General features: G+C 35.3%; 2 protein-coding genes across 3 annotated transcripts; both read right to left on the bottom strand.

Moving 5' to 3' along the window:
* Positions 1-486: 486 nt before the first annotated feature.
* On the bottom strand, positions 487-2027 carry LOC132178442 (putative F-box protein At3g52320). Its single transcript, XM_059590881.1, has 2 exons — positions 929-2027; positions 487-578 (listed from the first exon to the last, which is right to left on the bottom strand). Exons 1-2 carry the CDS (start codon positions 2025-2027, stop codon positions 487-489), a joined length of 1191 nt encoding a protein of 396 aa, XP_059446864.1.
* A 509-nt stretch (positions 2028-2536) lies between these two features.
* LOC132176933 (AMP deaminase-like) lies at positions 2537-11933 on the bottom strand. 2 transcript variants are annotated; one of them, XM_059589092.1, is made up of 19 exons: positions 11225-11931; positions 10616-10818; positions 10106-10322; positions 9604-9788; positions 9400-9451; positions 9140-9267; positions 8864-9043; positions 8630-8697; positions 8372-8514; positions 7478-7539; positions 6489-6602; positions 5336-5476; positions 4413-4565; positions 4182-4235; positions 3993-4103; positions 3608-3781; positions 3462-3542; positions 3072-3170; positions 2537-2981 (listed from the first exon to the last, which is right to left on the bottom strand). In XM_059589092.1, the coding sequence occupies exons 1-19, from the start codon at positions 11763-11765 to the stop codon at positions 2913-2915; spliced, it is 2775 nt and encodes a 924-aa protein (XP_059445075.1). In that variant the 5' UTR covers positions 11766-11931; the 3' UTR covers positions 2537-2912. The 2 variants fall into 2 exon arrangements, with proteins under 2 accessions (XP_059445075.1, XP_059445076.1); XM_059589093.1 differs by lacking the exons at positions 2537-2981; positions 3072-3170; positions 3462-3542 and having other exon boundaries at positions 3668-3781; positions 3993-4099; positions 11225-11933.
* Positions 11934-18320: the final 6387 nt, after the last annotated feature.

Below are 18320 nucleotides of genomic sequence, written 5' to 3'. Positions count from 1 at the left end.
TTTTTCAATCCAATAAAAAACAATTTCAAACTTTCCGTTCAATTATCTGGAGAATCGTTACAGAAAAATGATGGGCAATTATCTGATTCTGGATCAAACCCAACGTATCGTACCCCATCCCCCCTTGACCACATTCATAGGGAAGATTGGAGACCTCTCCGGTGTCGGGATTGAAGATGTGTGTTTTTTACCGTACCCAGTGGGAAAGTAGAACAAGCCATTACAGGATTGCAAACTGTTCTTGTTAAATAGGGACTAGCTTTTTTACTTGTGTAGTACAAGTATTTATCCCCACTAAACCTGGACAAAATTGGTTAAGCAGGTATGCAGATTGATAGAACATTACAATATTGGCCTAACAAAATTGATTCATCCCTCCTGAAACTGCTACTCCTAATGAACTTTTCTGTTGAGTGAAGCCAAGGGATTGGAAGAAGACTATTCTCTCCTATTCACAGGGAAGAAGGAATTCTATATTGTTCGCTTTCATGGCTCTATTTCTTCAAGAAACCTGGATTTTCCTGAGTAGGCATACTGTATCTCTTCCTTCCATGTCCGCAAAACATCCATCTCATTACCTGCAAACAGCAGAGAAATCAAACTACTTGCACTTTATGGTTTATGTTAAAACTCATAAACCATAAAGTGAATGGAAGCTTTTGGGAGCCCATACATAATAAATATTAAACAAAAGAAAATCAAATTAACAAAGAGAGTAGTCAAGAATCCTCCCAAAACGAAATAAAATAAGGACTAAACATCAATAATCAAAAAGCAGATGTATTCATGCCAGAGCAATAATCAGTGGGATGGATACGATTGTTTCTAGTGTTGAAGCCTCGTCTCCCTTGTCATCCAAAAAATAAAAACTATTTTGAAAATTTTCTCTCACAGAAAGTAGCGTTGACTAGAAACAAATCATAATAACATTTGTCTCCGTCCTTTTGGGGAATTTCAAGGAATTCGGTGATTTCACCGGTGAGTTGGGGCCTCCGAAAAAATCCTGTCTTGGTATTATAATATAGTAAGGATTTAACGTTAACTGGATTCCGACGTCGATTTGCCGATGTTAGCAACATCTCGCCGGTGTTATTGTTGAAGGCAACAACGTTATTATGTCTCATCCAACCAAAAGGCAAATGAATTGTTTCCTTAACCCACTTGTAGACTTCCAATACCCAATACTGCAATTTATCATATTCCACGTCCAGCACATTGTACCCCAACATCTTCCTGTTCCGCAATACAAACTCTTCCAACAAAGCCAAACGTCCACCAAATTCAGTTAGATATTGAGGGAACGAATCATCATCAGGGAAATGAATCCTTGTAAATTGCTCATCCGCCATATCAAAACATACTATACATTTCTGGTGTAGATCATTTCTGCCACGCCCACGAATACGATAATATATCTCAACATCAGGATGATCCACCACATATTCAGAACCAAAATAAAACCAATGAATTGTGCCATTAGCATACACAACATTGCGAGGCCATGGATGATTAATTTTTTCTTTAGATAGAAACGTGTGTATCGTTCTCCACGATCCGCCACTGCCTAGAGTAAAAATCCTGAAAAGCCACATATCATAATGAACAATGAGAACCTTATGCTTGTTGGACGAAGGATCGAACCCAAAGTATTGATCGAACCCATCCCCAATCCGCCATTGCCGAAGTTCATAAGGAAGAGGGGAGACCTCTCCGGTGTCGGGACTAATGATGTAGTTTTTACCACCGTCACCAATCATGCAGTTTTGACCGATCCCGTGAGTGTATAACAAGCCATTACAGAATTGGAACCTGTCCTCTTCAAATATTTGAACAGAGATTGGGGGTAGGGTTCCACCCTCTTTGATTTCTGCGGAGTAGAAGTATTGCTCCCGCTGAGACAGATTGGCTAAGAACAAGATTCGGCCCGTGGGAGATTGAGTAGTGAAGTGACAATGGGCAAAGGAACGACGGCATATTGAAGTGTTGAAGGATTGGGAAACCCTTCTCAGCCCTAACAATAGCGACATACATGCCTTTGCTTGGGTACTGCAATTGTGTCTTTAGGCGGAGTCGGCCATGGAGTATCCAAGTGAATCCTTCACTTATTTGACATAGCAATTACCAAGCAATAATGGCAGCAAAAGTTAGATTCAAGCTCTACATTAAAAAAGGAAAAATTGGCCAAATCGGACAGAGATGTCTATGTGGCTGCTAAACAGAGCTTGGGGGCTAAAGGGAGGAGGAGAGGCAATGACAAAGCACGGGACTGGGACACGTTTAGGTTAATGGGTTTTTTCCTTTTTACCACTATATTTTCATCTAATTAGGATTTTTTATTTATTTCGAGAATCATAGGTTCACCTGTCACTGGCACCTTTAGCCTTTAGGAACATTGCAAATGAATATGGTTCTCTTAGTTCTTAATGGAAACAGTATGCTTAGGGAGAAAAAAAAAAGGTTAAATAATGGAGCCTAATGTAAAGGACGGTTCACTTTTTTCATGTATCATTCATCGCTTTTAGAGTAAAAAATGGTGTAGACAGGGCAAGAATCCACCGTAGATCATACGGCATCTTTATCAGATGAGACAGATATTTAAAGTATAGATAGTCCAAAATGAAGTCATTTTCCAAAGATCATGCCACAAGCAAGGCAAAACCACCATCTACCTGTACAAACTAAAATCCCCACTCGACCTGGACAAAATCGGTTAAGTAGGTATGGAGATTGATAGAACATTACAATATTGGCCTAACAAAATTGATTCATCCCTCTTGAAACTGCAACTCCTAATAAACTCTTATATTGAGTGAAGCCAGGGGATTGGAAGAAGACTCACTTATGAAAGTGGGTCCCGCCTTTGAACTATTCTCTCCTATTCACAGGGAAGAAGGGATTCTATACTGTTTGCTTCATTGCTCTATTTCTTCAGGAAACCGGGCTTTTCCTGAGTAGACATACTGCATCTCTTCCTTCCATGTCTGCGAAACATCAATCTCATTAGCTAAGAAACAGCAGAGACATCAAACTACTTGCACTTTATGGTTTATGTTAAAACTCATAAAACTTGCCTCATGCCGAAATGCAATCCTTAAATTGGGTACATTTGTTTTGCGAATATCATTTCCTTCAGGGCCTCTCATACAATATTTATCACCAAGCCAGTGCAACTGCAAAAGGAATCAAAATAGTAACTGGAATATTTATCATTATCATTACTATAGTTTACCATGATAAAGTAACAACAGGTGGCAATTACTCTGCTTCTCCATGCCGAAAGCAAACCTGCCCACAACCAAATGGAGAACAAACGGAAGGGGGTGGTTGTAACTTTCTTGAACCAAAAAGTTTCGGAGTACAAATCCATTTACAGTTTTAAATAGTCGTCTTTTCTTTTTTTTTTTCTCAAATTCAGCCTTGTATAAGCCAAATTGAAGATTTCTGTTCATCAAGTTCCTTACCTTTGTGAGATGTGAAAATCCAGATTGATAAACAGAATTTCTAGCTATCTCGCAGAGGTCACAAGCACTGAGCTTCCAGACCTGCAAAATATGATTATATAAGAAAAATGACCGTGAGCAATGATATAAAACAATATTTAACAAACCTTTGCAGCAACACTATATTCTTCCACGAGAGGTTCCTTTGTCAAATGGATTTGCAAAGGATCATCAGTTGAGAGCGAGACATTTAGGCCACGCTGGAAGAACATGGGAAAGGGGTTGCGGTGATAGTCCAAGAAGAGGGAGTTATTGCTCAGAGGTGACATAGCCAATCCAATCTAAAAAGATAACAGGAATTACAACATTAGCGAAATTGGGACAGGATTCATTAACAAAGTTACCAAAAACACTCCACAATGCCATGAACTAACTTTAGAACTGCATATTATGACAGGCAGGAGAAAATCAGAGTAGTTCACACCGATTAGCATATAGAATAACACAGAGAGAGAGAGAGAGAGAGAGAGAGAGAGAGAATGTGGATCAAACCTGTGCAAGGTAATACAAATACTGCAAAACTGGAGATTTCCGCAGGTTAATCCCATGAGAAATATTGTGGGATAGAAGGAACGTAGCAGCCAAATGGTCAATATCACCTGCCTACAAAGGTCGGGAAAATCATAAGCGTCACAATAACCATAAAAGGATAGGAACCGAAACACAAGTGGTAGATAAAACCTCTCCACAGTGGGGCCGAAATTTTATTGTTGGCATTCCTTTTGACTCACGAAGCTGAAAATAAAAGATAAAGAGTTTTATATCCATTTCAACTACATATTTTTTTATTTTCTTAGGTGCTAAGGTGAGGTTTTAAAAAGAATGGAATGTATTAGAAAAAAGGGGAGCATTTCTAGAATATAAGAGGACAAGATGAAGTTAATTTGTGAAGAAGATAAACTATAGTAAGACCTTGTTGAGAATATACAAGTTACTGTAGCAGTAATAAGAGTAATAGGAAAATGCAGGATTGAACTCATTCGTCCATTCGGCTGGTGCTGGCATGTGCTTAGTTGGGCGCCTTTCTGGTTTACTTTCATCATCAACAATATCAAAACCCACCACCTGAATTAAGAAACAATTAACCTTATTAAGAGGTGGCAATAAGATAAGACAAGATGAGGGAAACTCATATAAGATGGTTTGGCCATTAGCAACAAGTACCTATTAGTAATCAGTATAAACAAGTGCTTCAATTCAAGTTAAAGGGTCCCAAGTGACAAGAAGAATGCAGAAAAATGAAGGGTGGGCAAAGAGGAGACATAATTTGCCAAGTACTTGACTCAGGTATAGGTTCAACACGGATAAACGGTTAAAGGTTCAAAAGGGATAAACAGTAAAAGTCTATTTTTCAACACATTGTATCTTTAGACAGATGCTTTTGTTTCTCCTTAGGTGACCTCTCTTGCACACTTCATGTGTACCTAGGGGCACTTTAGACTTTTAATAATATTTCGATTACTTATCAAAGAAAATTGTTCTTCAAATGGAGCAGTGTGAAGCCGCTTCAGTCAAATAGAAAGACAAACTGGCAGTTGTCTCATGTAGAATTAGAGAAAAAATAATAACATTGGATAATAGAAATAAGCCATAAGCCAATATACACAGAGTGCTATGTTAGCATAAAATCACAAACTAAAGATCACTAAAACATGCAAAAACAAGAACAACTATGTAATGAGAACACTTTTATGATGCTGCAACACTACTAGACAATCAAAAGGCCAATAGAAAGAAGGCAAAGAGAATTAACTCTATCTAATCAATGAAAAGTGGAATGATTATAAAATTGTCAATCAAAAAGGGGATATACATAAATATGACATTCAACTAACCTGCATCAGGAACAAATGTAATTGAGGATGAGAACTTGGATCAACTGTGGCCTCAAATAGTGGAATAAACACGTTATCTAAAATATTCTGGAAAGAGGTAACGATTCCCATTTTCTTGTACACGTTATATAGACGTGGTAACTGCACATCAAAGTGTACACAAAAATTGAAAATGAGGTTAATAAAAATGATGTAGAACTATACAACTCACCGGAAATTTAAGGAGAAAGTTGCAATCAACAATGCATTGGTAAAATTAAAATGAAAATCCAACTCAAAAAATTTGATAAAAGCCGACAAATGAGAAACAAGGAAATAAAATTACCACTAAGAAGACAATAAAGGTTCTTCAGAATGTGATGTTCCACATTGTTTTGAATCATTTATGCAAAATTAAGTCATTTTTTACCCGTTCCAAAATGTAATCAATCTCTTACGGCATCACAAAATAAATAAATTATCATGAGGCTCAAATGTGTGCAGGACAGACATATTTTGCATAGGTTCACTCTGGGTATATTGTCCCAAGCAATATGGCAGTCCCATATAACTTTTCAACAAGATCTTTTTGCCACATAGAGTAGAATCCATATTGCCGTGTCTAAATGTTATGCCTGGTTTATCTTCCATGTGTTCAAAAGAAAGGAATTGCCATAAGGCTGCAAATTGTATTGTTAAACAAACATTTAGTTTCCAAAAAGTTTGAAGTAAGATAAAATAATCCAGTATCACTTTTAAACGTAATCTTTTCACAACGCAAAATGAGATTCATTAATTAACACGTCTAGATCAGAATAAAAGAAGTGCACATATATGCTTAAGAAAGTTCAATATGCTTGGTCTAAAGTCTGGAGTAACATCAAAAGGTCCAATATTGCTTTTTAATATGATCTTTTCCCCACGATCATGAATAAAACAAAAATACTAAATAAATAATTACTTGAGGCAGTAGAGCCATGCTGCTACCACATTCAGGACCACGCCAAATGTATTCATACAAACCAAGTTCAACATATAGAAGATATAATGATCATGAGGTACCAGCAACATGACCAACTCCTCATTTTTTAATTTAGTACTGGCAAAGTGGATAGACAATTAACCACACATACTAAAGCAGCTACGAGAATAAGAAGCTAAAAACATAATATACCTGGATTAACCAAACAGCATTGTCACTATAAATAGCATTGTTAACAAACCAACTTGCCAGCTGATCCCATTCACTTTGTTTCCGACCATAAATGGAAATCCTATACTCTGCCATCTGAAAACGAGAGACATATAAGCTCTTTAGAATTGAAGTGACCAATTCTTTGAGATACCAAGGAGACAAGAGTCCAATTGGTGTAGCTACTGATTTATGTTCAGCACAACTGATAAGTGAAGGTAGTTATTAAGAGAGGTGTACCGAAACCAAAGCCAACATCAAAAAAATGACACAACGGAATTTTTCCACACCAAAGAATCAATTTGATATAAGCAGCAGTATTATGCCCTCGATGATCCAGGATGCAGTATACTTTTTGGCTTATTCAAACACCAAAAATTCATCTTACCCTTTATTTTATAAAACTTTACAATGTGTTCTGCATCAATTCCTTTATTACAAAGAAAACATACTGCCAATTAATCTTTTTTTTTTCTTTGTCATCATTGCCAAAGTAACCACAAATCTCAAATTTGCCATTATGAATTAAAAAAAAATGAACCAAGTAGATCCAAAAACAATTGCATTAGGGAATCCATAGACATGAAGAATACTTGAGATCCACCAATATAGAAACATCGCTCAAATTTGAGACAAAGTTCACAAAGCAAATATCAACTATCCACAATCAAATTTTGGCTTTCAAACTAACCTGGTCAGCAAGTAAAGATTATTTGTGGAAGTTTAAGGAATTCAAAAACCTTGAAGAGACTGTACATGTAAATGTATCTAAAACATACAAATATCTTTTTTATGTTGAACTTAAGTGCTGGAGACATGATTTTTGTGCAAAAATATCACCAAGAGAATGGCAATTATAAGTACAAGCATACTCTAATCAAAAGATACAGTTGACCATAGAAAAGGAGAAATAGAACAAGGCAGAAATGAATTTGACGTTCTACACTTTCTGACACCATATATTAATAAACCTGGTATTTGCTTGCTTCAAGATCTGATAAAACTTGCTTGGTTACTTCTGCCAAAAACCGACCTGTAATATTCACTCAAACAATCAGCTTCACAAAAGTAATAAATTAAGAATGATGATTGCTATCTTAAGTACAGAACAAGTAAAAAGAAGAGAATAATAATTAAAACGGTAAAGAATATAGAATCTAAATTTGAAAAATATGAGTTTCCAAGTTGAATTCTATAAAATTAGGGCTCAAAGGAACCTACCTACTCTGTATTCGAGAGATTTGATTCAAAATTAACCAAAATGAAAGCACCAAAAAGAAAAAGAAAAATTGGATAGAAAAGACATGGTTAAGGATTCAAGAAACATATTGCTTGAAGTAAAATGACAAGTATATATGTAACCAACGCAAGCACTTAAGATCAATTCTCTGCTAAGTATGCTTATATAAATGAACTCAGTCCTCCCCAAAAACTTTTCTTACACTAGTCAATACTAAATTAATTTCATGTTTTCCATTTTCTTATGAACCATATTTTTGGTTTCGAATACGCACCACCCATATGAATTAACCAAAACAGTAATAACCATAATAGGTGCACATTGAGAGATAAAACAATTCACTTCAAACTATTTAAGAATATACAAATCCAATGTCATATGCATATTTACCAAGTTTAAGCAGAAGAAAATCTAAATTTCTAAATGATAAGTTCATGTGATGTTCTAAACAAACTTTTGAACTAATAATGAAGGAGACAAAGCAATTACACAATAAATGGATAGGCCAAGCCAAACAGAAACTAGCAGTATTTCCCTAAGTTTCTCCAAAGCAATTAAATCCCATTCCAGTTTGTAGTCATAAAAAATTACAAGCAATAGGTTTAACTGTTATTATCAACCAAACCTTGGATAAGGTTGTCCTGCTTTAAGAATATCTCTCTGAGTCTGCTCTGTCCACAAGGATTATACTTAAGGTTGAACTTGTCAAATCGATGGAAGGTACTTTTATCAGCATGGACATCCAACAAATCAACATTGAGATCATGCCTGCATTGCAATTGTCTTCAGTTTAGAACATGGGCATACATGTGAAAACACATTTAAATTTGGGAAGAGGGGTTCTTCTGCAAATATAAATCAAGAGAACTATAATAGTGCATACCCTGTCAAGTCCAAACTCTCAAAAACTTCCTTAAGGGTCATATACTTTCCATCTCTGAATATGACGACCTGCCCAAAGTAGTTACATAAGTAAAAAGCATTAACAAAATGAAATTGAAAAGGGGGAGAAATTTTGTAAGATATTAAAGTGGAATTGCCTTGATTTTGACTCATCAAATGTAGGTTGAAAAACTCAAACAAAAACTTCAGGGAAAGGTGGGGGGACAGTTTCTACCTCATCAGGTTCCTTTTTTAGCTTTGACTTGATGAAGCGAAGGAGATGCTTCTGGTTCATGCATGCAGAATGATGCACATGTGTATCCACTTTTCTGATATTGTAAAAATCACGGTGTGGTGCACTCTTTTGATCCAGAAACTCCCTATCAGCACTTACTAACAGATGAAGGCGGAATTTCTGTATGATGTTCAGATATATGTCAAATGAATTTTGTAAGATTTATGTTGAACATTTAAGAAATAGAAGTGAAAAATGGAGAACGCAGAATGCTACCTCCTCAAGAAATCGCAGTCTATGATAGCATGCAGATCGAACATTTCCAAGAGACATAACTTTTAGGATGTGATGCATATCAGTGAAAAATCTTGTTGAACTTGCAACAGGGAAAAGATCCACAGTATCTGAGTTAAAATTCAGAGAAAGGCTTAAATATTTAAATATTCCTATAATAACACAAAAGGATAATCAGTCATCAAGTATTCAACAAATAATTGTTACTTTTACCGCACTCTGAACTACAGTGCTATGCTTACCATTTTTACTTGCATAAACATGTACCACTCCATCTTCCATTTTGAAATGGTGCTGCTTGGAAAACCAGAAAGAAATTATCAGAAGAAAGCTTAACAAACAAATGAATGGCAGTACTTGAATGTTAATATGTTGTTTAACTTTAAAACAAAACAGAAAAAATCTTTAGAAAATTTCACACAGTGAACAAGCAAAGAATAACTCACAGCTGTTGGTTCAGCAGGTTCAAAGTGAAATGGATCGCTATTCATCTTTGACGCACCAGATTCCCCAACAGCTTCTACCAACCATGGTTCAACTAATTCTCTATAGACATAACGTTTACGCAAATCTAGACACTCACGAATAATTTTCTGTACTTCTTCCTCTTCGGTGCTCATTGAATCTGAACCTATTGTTTTGACAAAAGAGAAATATGCCACAAGTAGTTAGTCTTTTCTTCAAATAATACAAATTAACCAAAACAAGAGTGCAAATGGTTGGCTAATTATCTCTATAACTGATAAATTTTTATAACATACTTTTTAGGTTTTTTCCCCATAGAATTGTGATTAAAAAAACCCAACAAGTAGAAAAATGTCAATAACGCCAATGAGCTGGTCAACAGATAGTATGACCAGAAAATACAGGCATCAACAAAATAGAGAAGTGATGGAAACAAGACATAGATCTCCATGAAACTCTTTAGGACAAGGAAGTTGAAAATACCATGTACTGTTGTTCTCAGAGTATTAGTGTTGCCAAAATTAGGATCATTCCCCACTATGTGCCCTGAAGCATTATCTATCTTTCCGTTGCTAAGCGGATCTACACCAGCTTTTGCTTCACTTGCTGTTGGACTGCACATCTTATCTTGCATAAAGTTCCCATCGTCACCCATTATTGGAACAGTGCACAAATTTTGGTGGTTGTCTGAATTTACATCCTGCAAATCCATCAACCAGCAAAACAGATTTATTATTTCTCTCACTTAATCATAAATATGTTGTCACACTTGTATCCTTAGTAACAGAAATAATAAGTATATAATTAGACTACAGAACTTTTCTTGATGTTGACATGACTCGCCCCGTAATGAACAACAAAGTAACAACCTGAGATTTGAGTTTACTTTTCAAGGAAACTGCTAATTTTGGTAACCTCAATATCATCTGTACCCTACTTTTGGTATACTAGAATGTGACAGTTAAGAGCTTAAGTAAATAGTACTACACATACTTGTGCATTTGTGATATCAGTAGAAAAATCTATATATCCATAGCTAAAAAGTATGTCATCTTCATTTGCAAGCTCAGTTCCTTCCTCGTCAGAATCTCCTGCATTATCAAAAGCATTGCCAGCAGGGGATCTTGGAGTCACTAGCCTACCAACAGATACTATCCTTGTACCAATACCAGAACGCTTGACATACTGATTCTCTCCTGCAAATAGCCAAAAGAAAACAAATTTTGATGCAATTTAGGATCCCAAATTGTCCTTTGATTGAAAAGCTATTCAAGACCAAGTAGAATATCCTCAAATATTGGGAAAATGACTTTTTATTTATTTATAAGTAATTAAAATATTGCAACTTCTAAAATGTATAGTATACACAGACTCCTTAAAAAATACAGAAACTCAAGAAGTTGAAAACCAACAATACTATAAGTAAAAGATAGCATTATCTTTGTTTTCTCTTTTATCACATGACTTTAATTTCTCAAATTATTTTCAACCAACAATGAACCGTATTTGATTCAAAGTGTTCCGAACCTCTATAGAATAATATCACTAAAAACCTTAATAAAATTATTTTTTAAATTTCCAAGCAGAAAATGGAAGGCATACCGTCTCTTTGATCCAGTCGAAGAGGCGGAAGCCCCTGGGGAATCAAATTGAGTCTGTCCAGCGAGAAAGCAAAACCTTGAGCCCTTAGTCCAACCGGTGGCTGATCAAGCTTGGGGTCTTCGTCCCACCAATCATTCCTCGACGCCACATTGGGCAACGACGCCGAAATTTTAGAACTCCGAAGCATGTTCTCGTCCAGCGACCTAGACAAACTCCGGCCCCGCATTTTCCGATCAACCACCATCTCTTCGTCGGAGCCGTACCCCCGGTCGTCGTCTCGCTCTTCTTCTTCTTCTTCTGCTTCCGCTTCCTCTTCCTCTTCTGCCTCGTCGTCATACTCGATGGAAAAACGGTCGCCGGCATTGCGAGAGGGTTTGCGGCGGATCTCGATGAGGCGCTGGAGGACCTGGTCGACGCTGCGCTTGTGGATGTAGAAGGCCGAGATGGCCATCAGTGAGGCCCCCACCAAGGCCGCCATGGCTAGTTGCAGAGACGAAGTCGTTGGAGACGAAGAAGAAGAAGACGAAGAAGACGAATCCATGGACGAGAGCGAGAGGTACTTCGCTGTGTTGTTCTCGAACAGGCTGATTTTTACGCTACCGGTGAAAATTCAAAGCATGGAAACCTATGAACGAGGCCTCGGAGTCGGAGCCAAGGGTTTTAGGAAATGAGAAGTGGAAGTGGACTTCGTGGGACCTGACAAAGTACACGTGTACAGAGTCTATGGGGTCCTTGACGTTTGCTCCATTCCAGTGCAATGGGCAGCGAGAGATCTCCTGCTCACCGTACATTTCGGTGCGAGCGTGACGTGGATCCACGGGAATAGATTGAAGTGTATTGGACTTTGAGTCTTTGAGGAATGGGCGGGTTCACAGCGCGGCTCGCACTCTGTAAATTTTTAGGCTGGGCTAATTACTAGCCCTTTACAATGGGCCATATATATCTAAAATGAGCCCAAAATAACTTTGGGTTGGGCTCCGGCCTACCCAAAAGTTTTTCTTGCTCAAATGAATTTATTTATTTTTTGGTGCATCATAGCTAGAAGCCTAGAATCTCGTAGCGGTGAATCGTATGGGTGTCAACTAGTTTAGTGGATAAACATTTCCGATCGAATTATAATAAGAAGTTTACATCCCATTTTGTACGCGCCTATTGTTTCGATGCATGGCCAAGATATCCCACAGCTTTTTTAAGATTGTTAATTATGAAATTGTAATGCCAAACGTACCCTTGATGTCAAAGAAATAAATACTTTAACCCCTTTTTTTTAAAAAAAAGTTTTCTCACTTCATGAAATGGAACTAGAAATGCATGGAATTCAATTCCATGCCTTCAAGAATGGCAATAAATTCATTTGTGTTTTTTTCCTCTATTGGATCCAAAAATTATTCTATAATTATAGCTCTATTTGTTTTTGGTCGAATTTTTTATTTTAGTTTAAAAAAGTGTTATGATGCGTACAAATGTGAATATTTTTTTTGTATTTTAAAGAGCATTTTATGTTTTAATCAGGTTATTTGTTAATAATTTTATTTAAAAAAACAAAAAACAAAGAGTACTTTAGCAAACATAAACTAATTATTTTGTCAAGATACTTTAATTTGTGCAACCGCCTACCAATCACATGCATGAATCAAGATTTTCTTTATTTCAAGTGAAATAGGGAAAATTCATTTTATGGTTCATATTATATTTTAGAGATTTAATAGTATATATTATTATTATTATTATATGGTGTATATTTTATTATGTCATTTAAAATTTTAAATAACTTAGCATGCATGTACACCGCTAGTTGAAACAAAAGAAGATCTTCAAACAAGCTAGCTATAGCACAAGTGATTTCAAAAATATCGAGGTCAATACTCTAGTGCTGAAATATGGGAGGAAATCAGATCAAGAAAGCTACCAGTTTAAGAAGAACTTAGAAAATTAAGAGCTATGTTTCAATGAGTTTTCTGCAGATTGCTGTATACATTATTATGGTTCTGCAAAAACTGAAGATGGGTAGTCTGTGTGGGGATCTGTTTGTTTGTATGTGTGTTGTTGACTTGTAATTGAATTCTTGTACGTTTGTTTTAGACTTTTAGTATTTTGTTGTTTGATGTTTTGTGGGGCTAGTAGAATTTTGGTTGTTTTGATATTCGTTTGTAGTATCGTCGTGTTTCAAATGCCTCCACATTTGTTGCTGTCGTTAGTTTTTCTTGTGGTGCATGTTTGAGCTTCTGTTTTGTGTGTTGTTTTTTTGTTGTTTGTTCTTTTATTTTATTTTTGTGCTTTCCTGCCATGTTGTGCTAGCTCCATTTCTCCAGTAATGGATCTCCATAGATAGATGGTATCATTTTTTGGGCCATGTACGGAAATCCACCAATCTAGTTGTAGCTTTTGTTTTGGTATCCTCCATGCATTTCTTGCCGGGTACCGCCTGTTTTAGACTCCAAGATATGGCTTCTCAACGGCGGCTCTGACTTAACCCCCTTCAGTGCATGCTCATTCAGTGTGCAAAATCACAATTGATTCTTTGGTTGTTTTGGTTACGAAATTTTGCCTTTGGTTATCGCCCTTGTTGGCCGCCTTAGTTTTTAGGTTTGTTGTGATTACTGGTTGTTTATGGCTCTTATTTGGATTACTCACTCCTTATTTTTACTTTTTATATAATTTTCCCCTTAGTTTTTAGGTTTGTTGTGATTACTGTTTGTTTATGGCTCTTATTTGGATTACTCACTCCTTTTTACTTTTATTTAATTTTCTCTTTCCATTTTCCTTTTATATATATATATATATATAGAGCTTGATTGGGTGTGCGTTTGAGGGCCCTAAAATTGAAACCGATTCAAAAACTTAAAAATTGTTAAAACCTATTTTTGGCAAAAGCTTAAAAATGAAGCTCTTGCAAAAAAAAAAAAAAAAAAGACTTAAAGCTCTATTTTGTAAACACAATCACAAATATGCTCCTACACGAGTATTAATCGCGATTAATGTCAAAGGGTTGGAAGATGTCAATAGTGGACAACATGTTTAATCTCTATACTCTTTGATAATTGAGATATATATAGATCAACGACATACAAATCTTTTGAACAGTCATTTCTGGGTATTTTGACGATAATAGTCGACGACTTTCGATCCCAACCTCATACACTGTTAAAGATGTAAGCCAGTTCGTTGGTATACCGTCTGAATGCCTTGCATGATTGCATCCTCAGAAAACAAGAGTGTTTTGTCTAATCGTTTCTTTTACATCCAAGTAGAGAAGCAGCATAAAAACGTTTTCCCGTTACATGCAATTTTAATTTAGTGTTTTGTTAATGTTGCACATTACCCCACTGCACACCGCAGCTGGGTTGCCAACTCATGATGAGCACCCACACCATTAGTTATTACACGTTGAAAATCAAGAGTAGTTGTTATGGAGTTGTGCAGAAAATCAACTGTTGTGCAATTAACATTAATTACCTTAAAAAAAATTACTTGCAAAGTGATCATAAAGGGTTGGTTTGTCAAAAATTTTGTTTTTTTTGTTTTTTCTAAACAAAAATATTAACCAACAATTTAAAGCACAAAACACTCTTAAAAATATAAAAATAGTTTTTATTTTTATATTATATTACAACACTTTTTCAAAACAACAATAAAAAATACCAAAAAAAACACTAACAAGCACTGTATATCTGTAGGTTAACTGATTTTTATCAGTATTAAATCACTCGTTCACGTGTGGATTTTAACTCTCTTTTATTAGGTAATGCATAACACATGTGAATTAATATTTTTGTTCTAATATCATATTAAATTATCAATTATTTCAAAAAACTTCAACTTATAAAAAGTTAATGGGAATCATATTCATTAGATGATCACCACAGAAAAAGTTACCTAACCAGCTAGACCAGGCATAGCTGGTTTAGAGCATTACAAATGTTGCTATCTTGATTTTGACTCATCAATCTTACAACCTTGGCTTATTGTATTTAACTTATATACTCTATGAATGCCTAAATGCCTTTTCAATGAACCTGCAGCTAGCCCACCCAACTGTAGAATCGGTTGCTAGTGATGCATGTGCAATTTTGTCTCGGCTCATTGGTGGGTTATTTTTGGTACAATGTAGATATTTGGAAGCTAGCTGGAGAGGAATTAGTGGCCGACATGGGTGGATCACTGAAAGACTTCTCCGGCTGGCTTAATTGGTGTATCTTTGTGACTGGTACCTATACATGAATAAAACCCACAGAATATCCGACACAGACACGCAAATTGCTAAAGTACGTGCAGCTTGTTCATGTGTATCATTACTCTTCAAATGATGCAGAGATCTGAGTCAACATTGAAAATGATATCTGGAACTGGTACAACCTAGGAATATCAGAGGCGGTGGTGGTGGAGACTCAGGATATATATTGATGGGTTGCATATGGGCAAAAAGTTAGAAAATTTCTAGAATAGATGTGATGGAATCTTTTTATTTATTCACGTAAAAACTAAAGGGCACCACATATAAAGTGCGCAAGGACTATACGCTTGTGACAGATATATTTTAGCAATATCTTCCATTTACAGGACTGGTCTAGGGCAAATGGAAGTGCCAGGAATGGGAGTTTTGGAACTTTTAGGATGGTGCATGATTAATACCACAGCGCGCTTTGATATGGACGTATTTTGGTTAGTGGTGCTGTGGTGGTCCTCTTGCCCATCGACCTAAACTGGTCCTTAATTATAATTTATTAGATCACCTATTTTAGAAGTTTAAATTGACAAGAAATAGATGAATTTTATGATATAATCAATGCTTTAATTATTTTATATTAAATAACCATTTATTTTAAAAGCTTAAACCCATAGGTTGTAATTTTAGAATCAGAGTCACTTATCATATCGAATAAGTTGTGATTTTGTGGTCAAGTCACAAATATGAAGTTGTTAAAAAATAAATTATTATATTATCCGTTCAGTATTAATAGAGTAGGCTATTGTGAACATTAATTAACTACATAGCTAATTTATGATCAACTACGACATTTGGCTTCTCACTTAATTGACATGGTTCACTAACTTCACTTGATATATATATATATTAATGAGATTGATTTGTAGATCAAGAAATTAAGAAGACGAAGATAAATTGACCACATTCTGTGTCTGTCAATATGGGTGTGTTTGCCAATGGCCCTGGAACGGTACTGTTCCAGGGCCTCCCTCAATCCCCAAAAAAAAAAAAAATTCACTTCAAAATTAATCCCAACATCTCTACTTTTTATACCACATCAATCATTTTATTATTATTATTATTTAAATAAAAAAATCACTACAAAACAATTTTTTTACATTTTTCCATATAAAATATTTTTTTTTACTTTTTCCCACAAAACATTTTCACTAAAACCAATCAAACACTTATTCCTAGAAAAATGCTACAATACCGGCCCTGGAACAGTACCGTTTCAAGGCCATTGGCAAACAGGGCCTATCATTCCGGTGGGCTGCAAAGATCCGTGAAGGCACAAAGATGGGAAAGGGAGAGGCAACCCATGACATCCTTTAATTACATGCCCATGCAAATACAAGGAGATCGAAGGCTCCAAGCAAGCTCGATCTCAGCGGGTACAATCATTGAACCTCCCTAATTCCTTTTTTCCACTTTGATCTCATGACAAGATCGACTTATCGGCTTTCAAATTTAAGTGGGATGTCTCTCATCCCATGCCAGTGATGCCACACCCACACCTTGGACTTCACACAACCCTACATATATACCTTTTAGCAACAGTAATTAATGGATATCATTATTTAGAAATTATTCCAATATTCTACCAAATAGATTTGTTTCCATCTCAAGCATTCAAAATTTCAACGGTTCGTCTGGAATTCAATCATTCATGCTTTGTCACGTCACCGGCCATGCACCACTTTCAAAATATGGATCAATATAATTAATACGTACCCATCAAAAATTACTCACATGATACAATCTTGTTCAATAACATTATTTAGTAGACGGTTATATATATGATTGTCATGTAACTTGATGACTTAGAGCATCCCCATCAAGCTCTTTATATTTAACATTTCTCAAAAATTTTAACAAATTCCACAAAAAAAAAAAAAAAAAAACATTATTTATCAAACTCTTTATCCAAAATTAAATTTAACATTTGCTTTTAACGTTATCTTTAAATATAAAAACACCAAAAGCAAAAGCTATTTATTTTTTAATATTATTTTGGTGGTTGGACTGGCATTTTGGTAAATTTCTCACGTGGAATCAAAGTGAGTGAATTTCATGGCAATTACATTTATTTGTAAAAAAAATAATATTTAGCTAAAGTATATATAGAAATATTTAAAGAGTTTGATATTTTGTAATTTTAAAAGTGGCTAGTTAAAGAAAAAGAAAAAAAAAAGTACATTTTCAAAGTTAAATTTAAAGAAATTTTAAAGAGCTTGATGTGGATGCTCTTAGTAGGAAATGTTAGCCTTTGAATCAACAAAACAAAAGAAGTTGATTTTTAATGTCACGCAATTTTACTTGTGTGATAATTGTATAACAGTTTACTAAATAATCAGAGTACCCAATTTCAATTATTGAATTTAAAACTAATTAATGATTGAGATTTTAAAAAATATATTCTATGATACGTAAAATTTTTAAAAAGAGTAATATTATTTAGTAAACTGTTATACAATAATATTAACGGACAGTGAAAATCAACCTTTAATATATTTTTACAAGTATCTACAGCATCAAGTAATTGTATGACAATCACATCTACTAAATAGAATTCATTATTAAAAAATTTTGCAATTTGGCAAAGAGAAATGCTACTGCTATGCACAAGCTAGCGTGGCAAGCATGCTAGTTGAACCCGGGCAGTGCATGTAGATAACATATATATATATTTAATTCTCAAGCAACCCATACTTGTTCTGTTACAAATTATTTGAACAGCCATACGTACCCTATATATTCATTGAATTCGTTATACCTAATTCCACAGCTAACATTCCAACTGGAATATTATATATATATATATATATATATAAAGAAAACCCCGGCCCTCTGTTACTTACTGGATGTCTTAATTCCACAGCTAACATT

Source organism: Corylus avellana, chromosome ca4 (genome assembly GCF_901000735.1).
Source record: "Corylus avellana chromosome ca4, CavTom2PMs-1.0".
Taxonomy (NCBI): domain Eukaryota; kingdom Viridiplantae; phylum Streptophyta; class Magnoliopsida; order Fagales; family Betulaceae; genus Corylus; species Corylus avellana.
The sequence above is the reverse complement of the archived record's forward strand: the minus strand, read 5'-3'. Positions and strand labels throughout refer to the sequence as shown.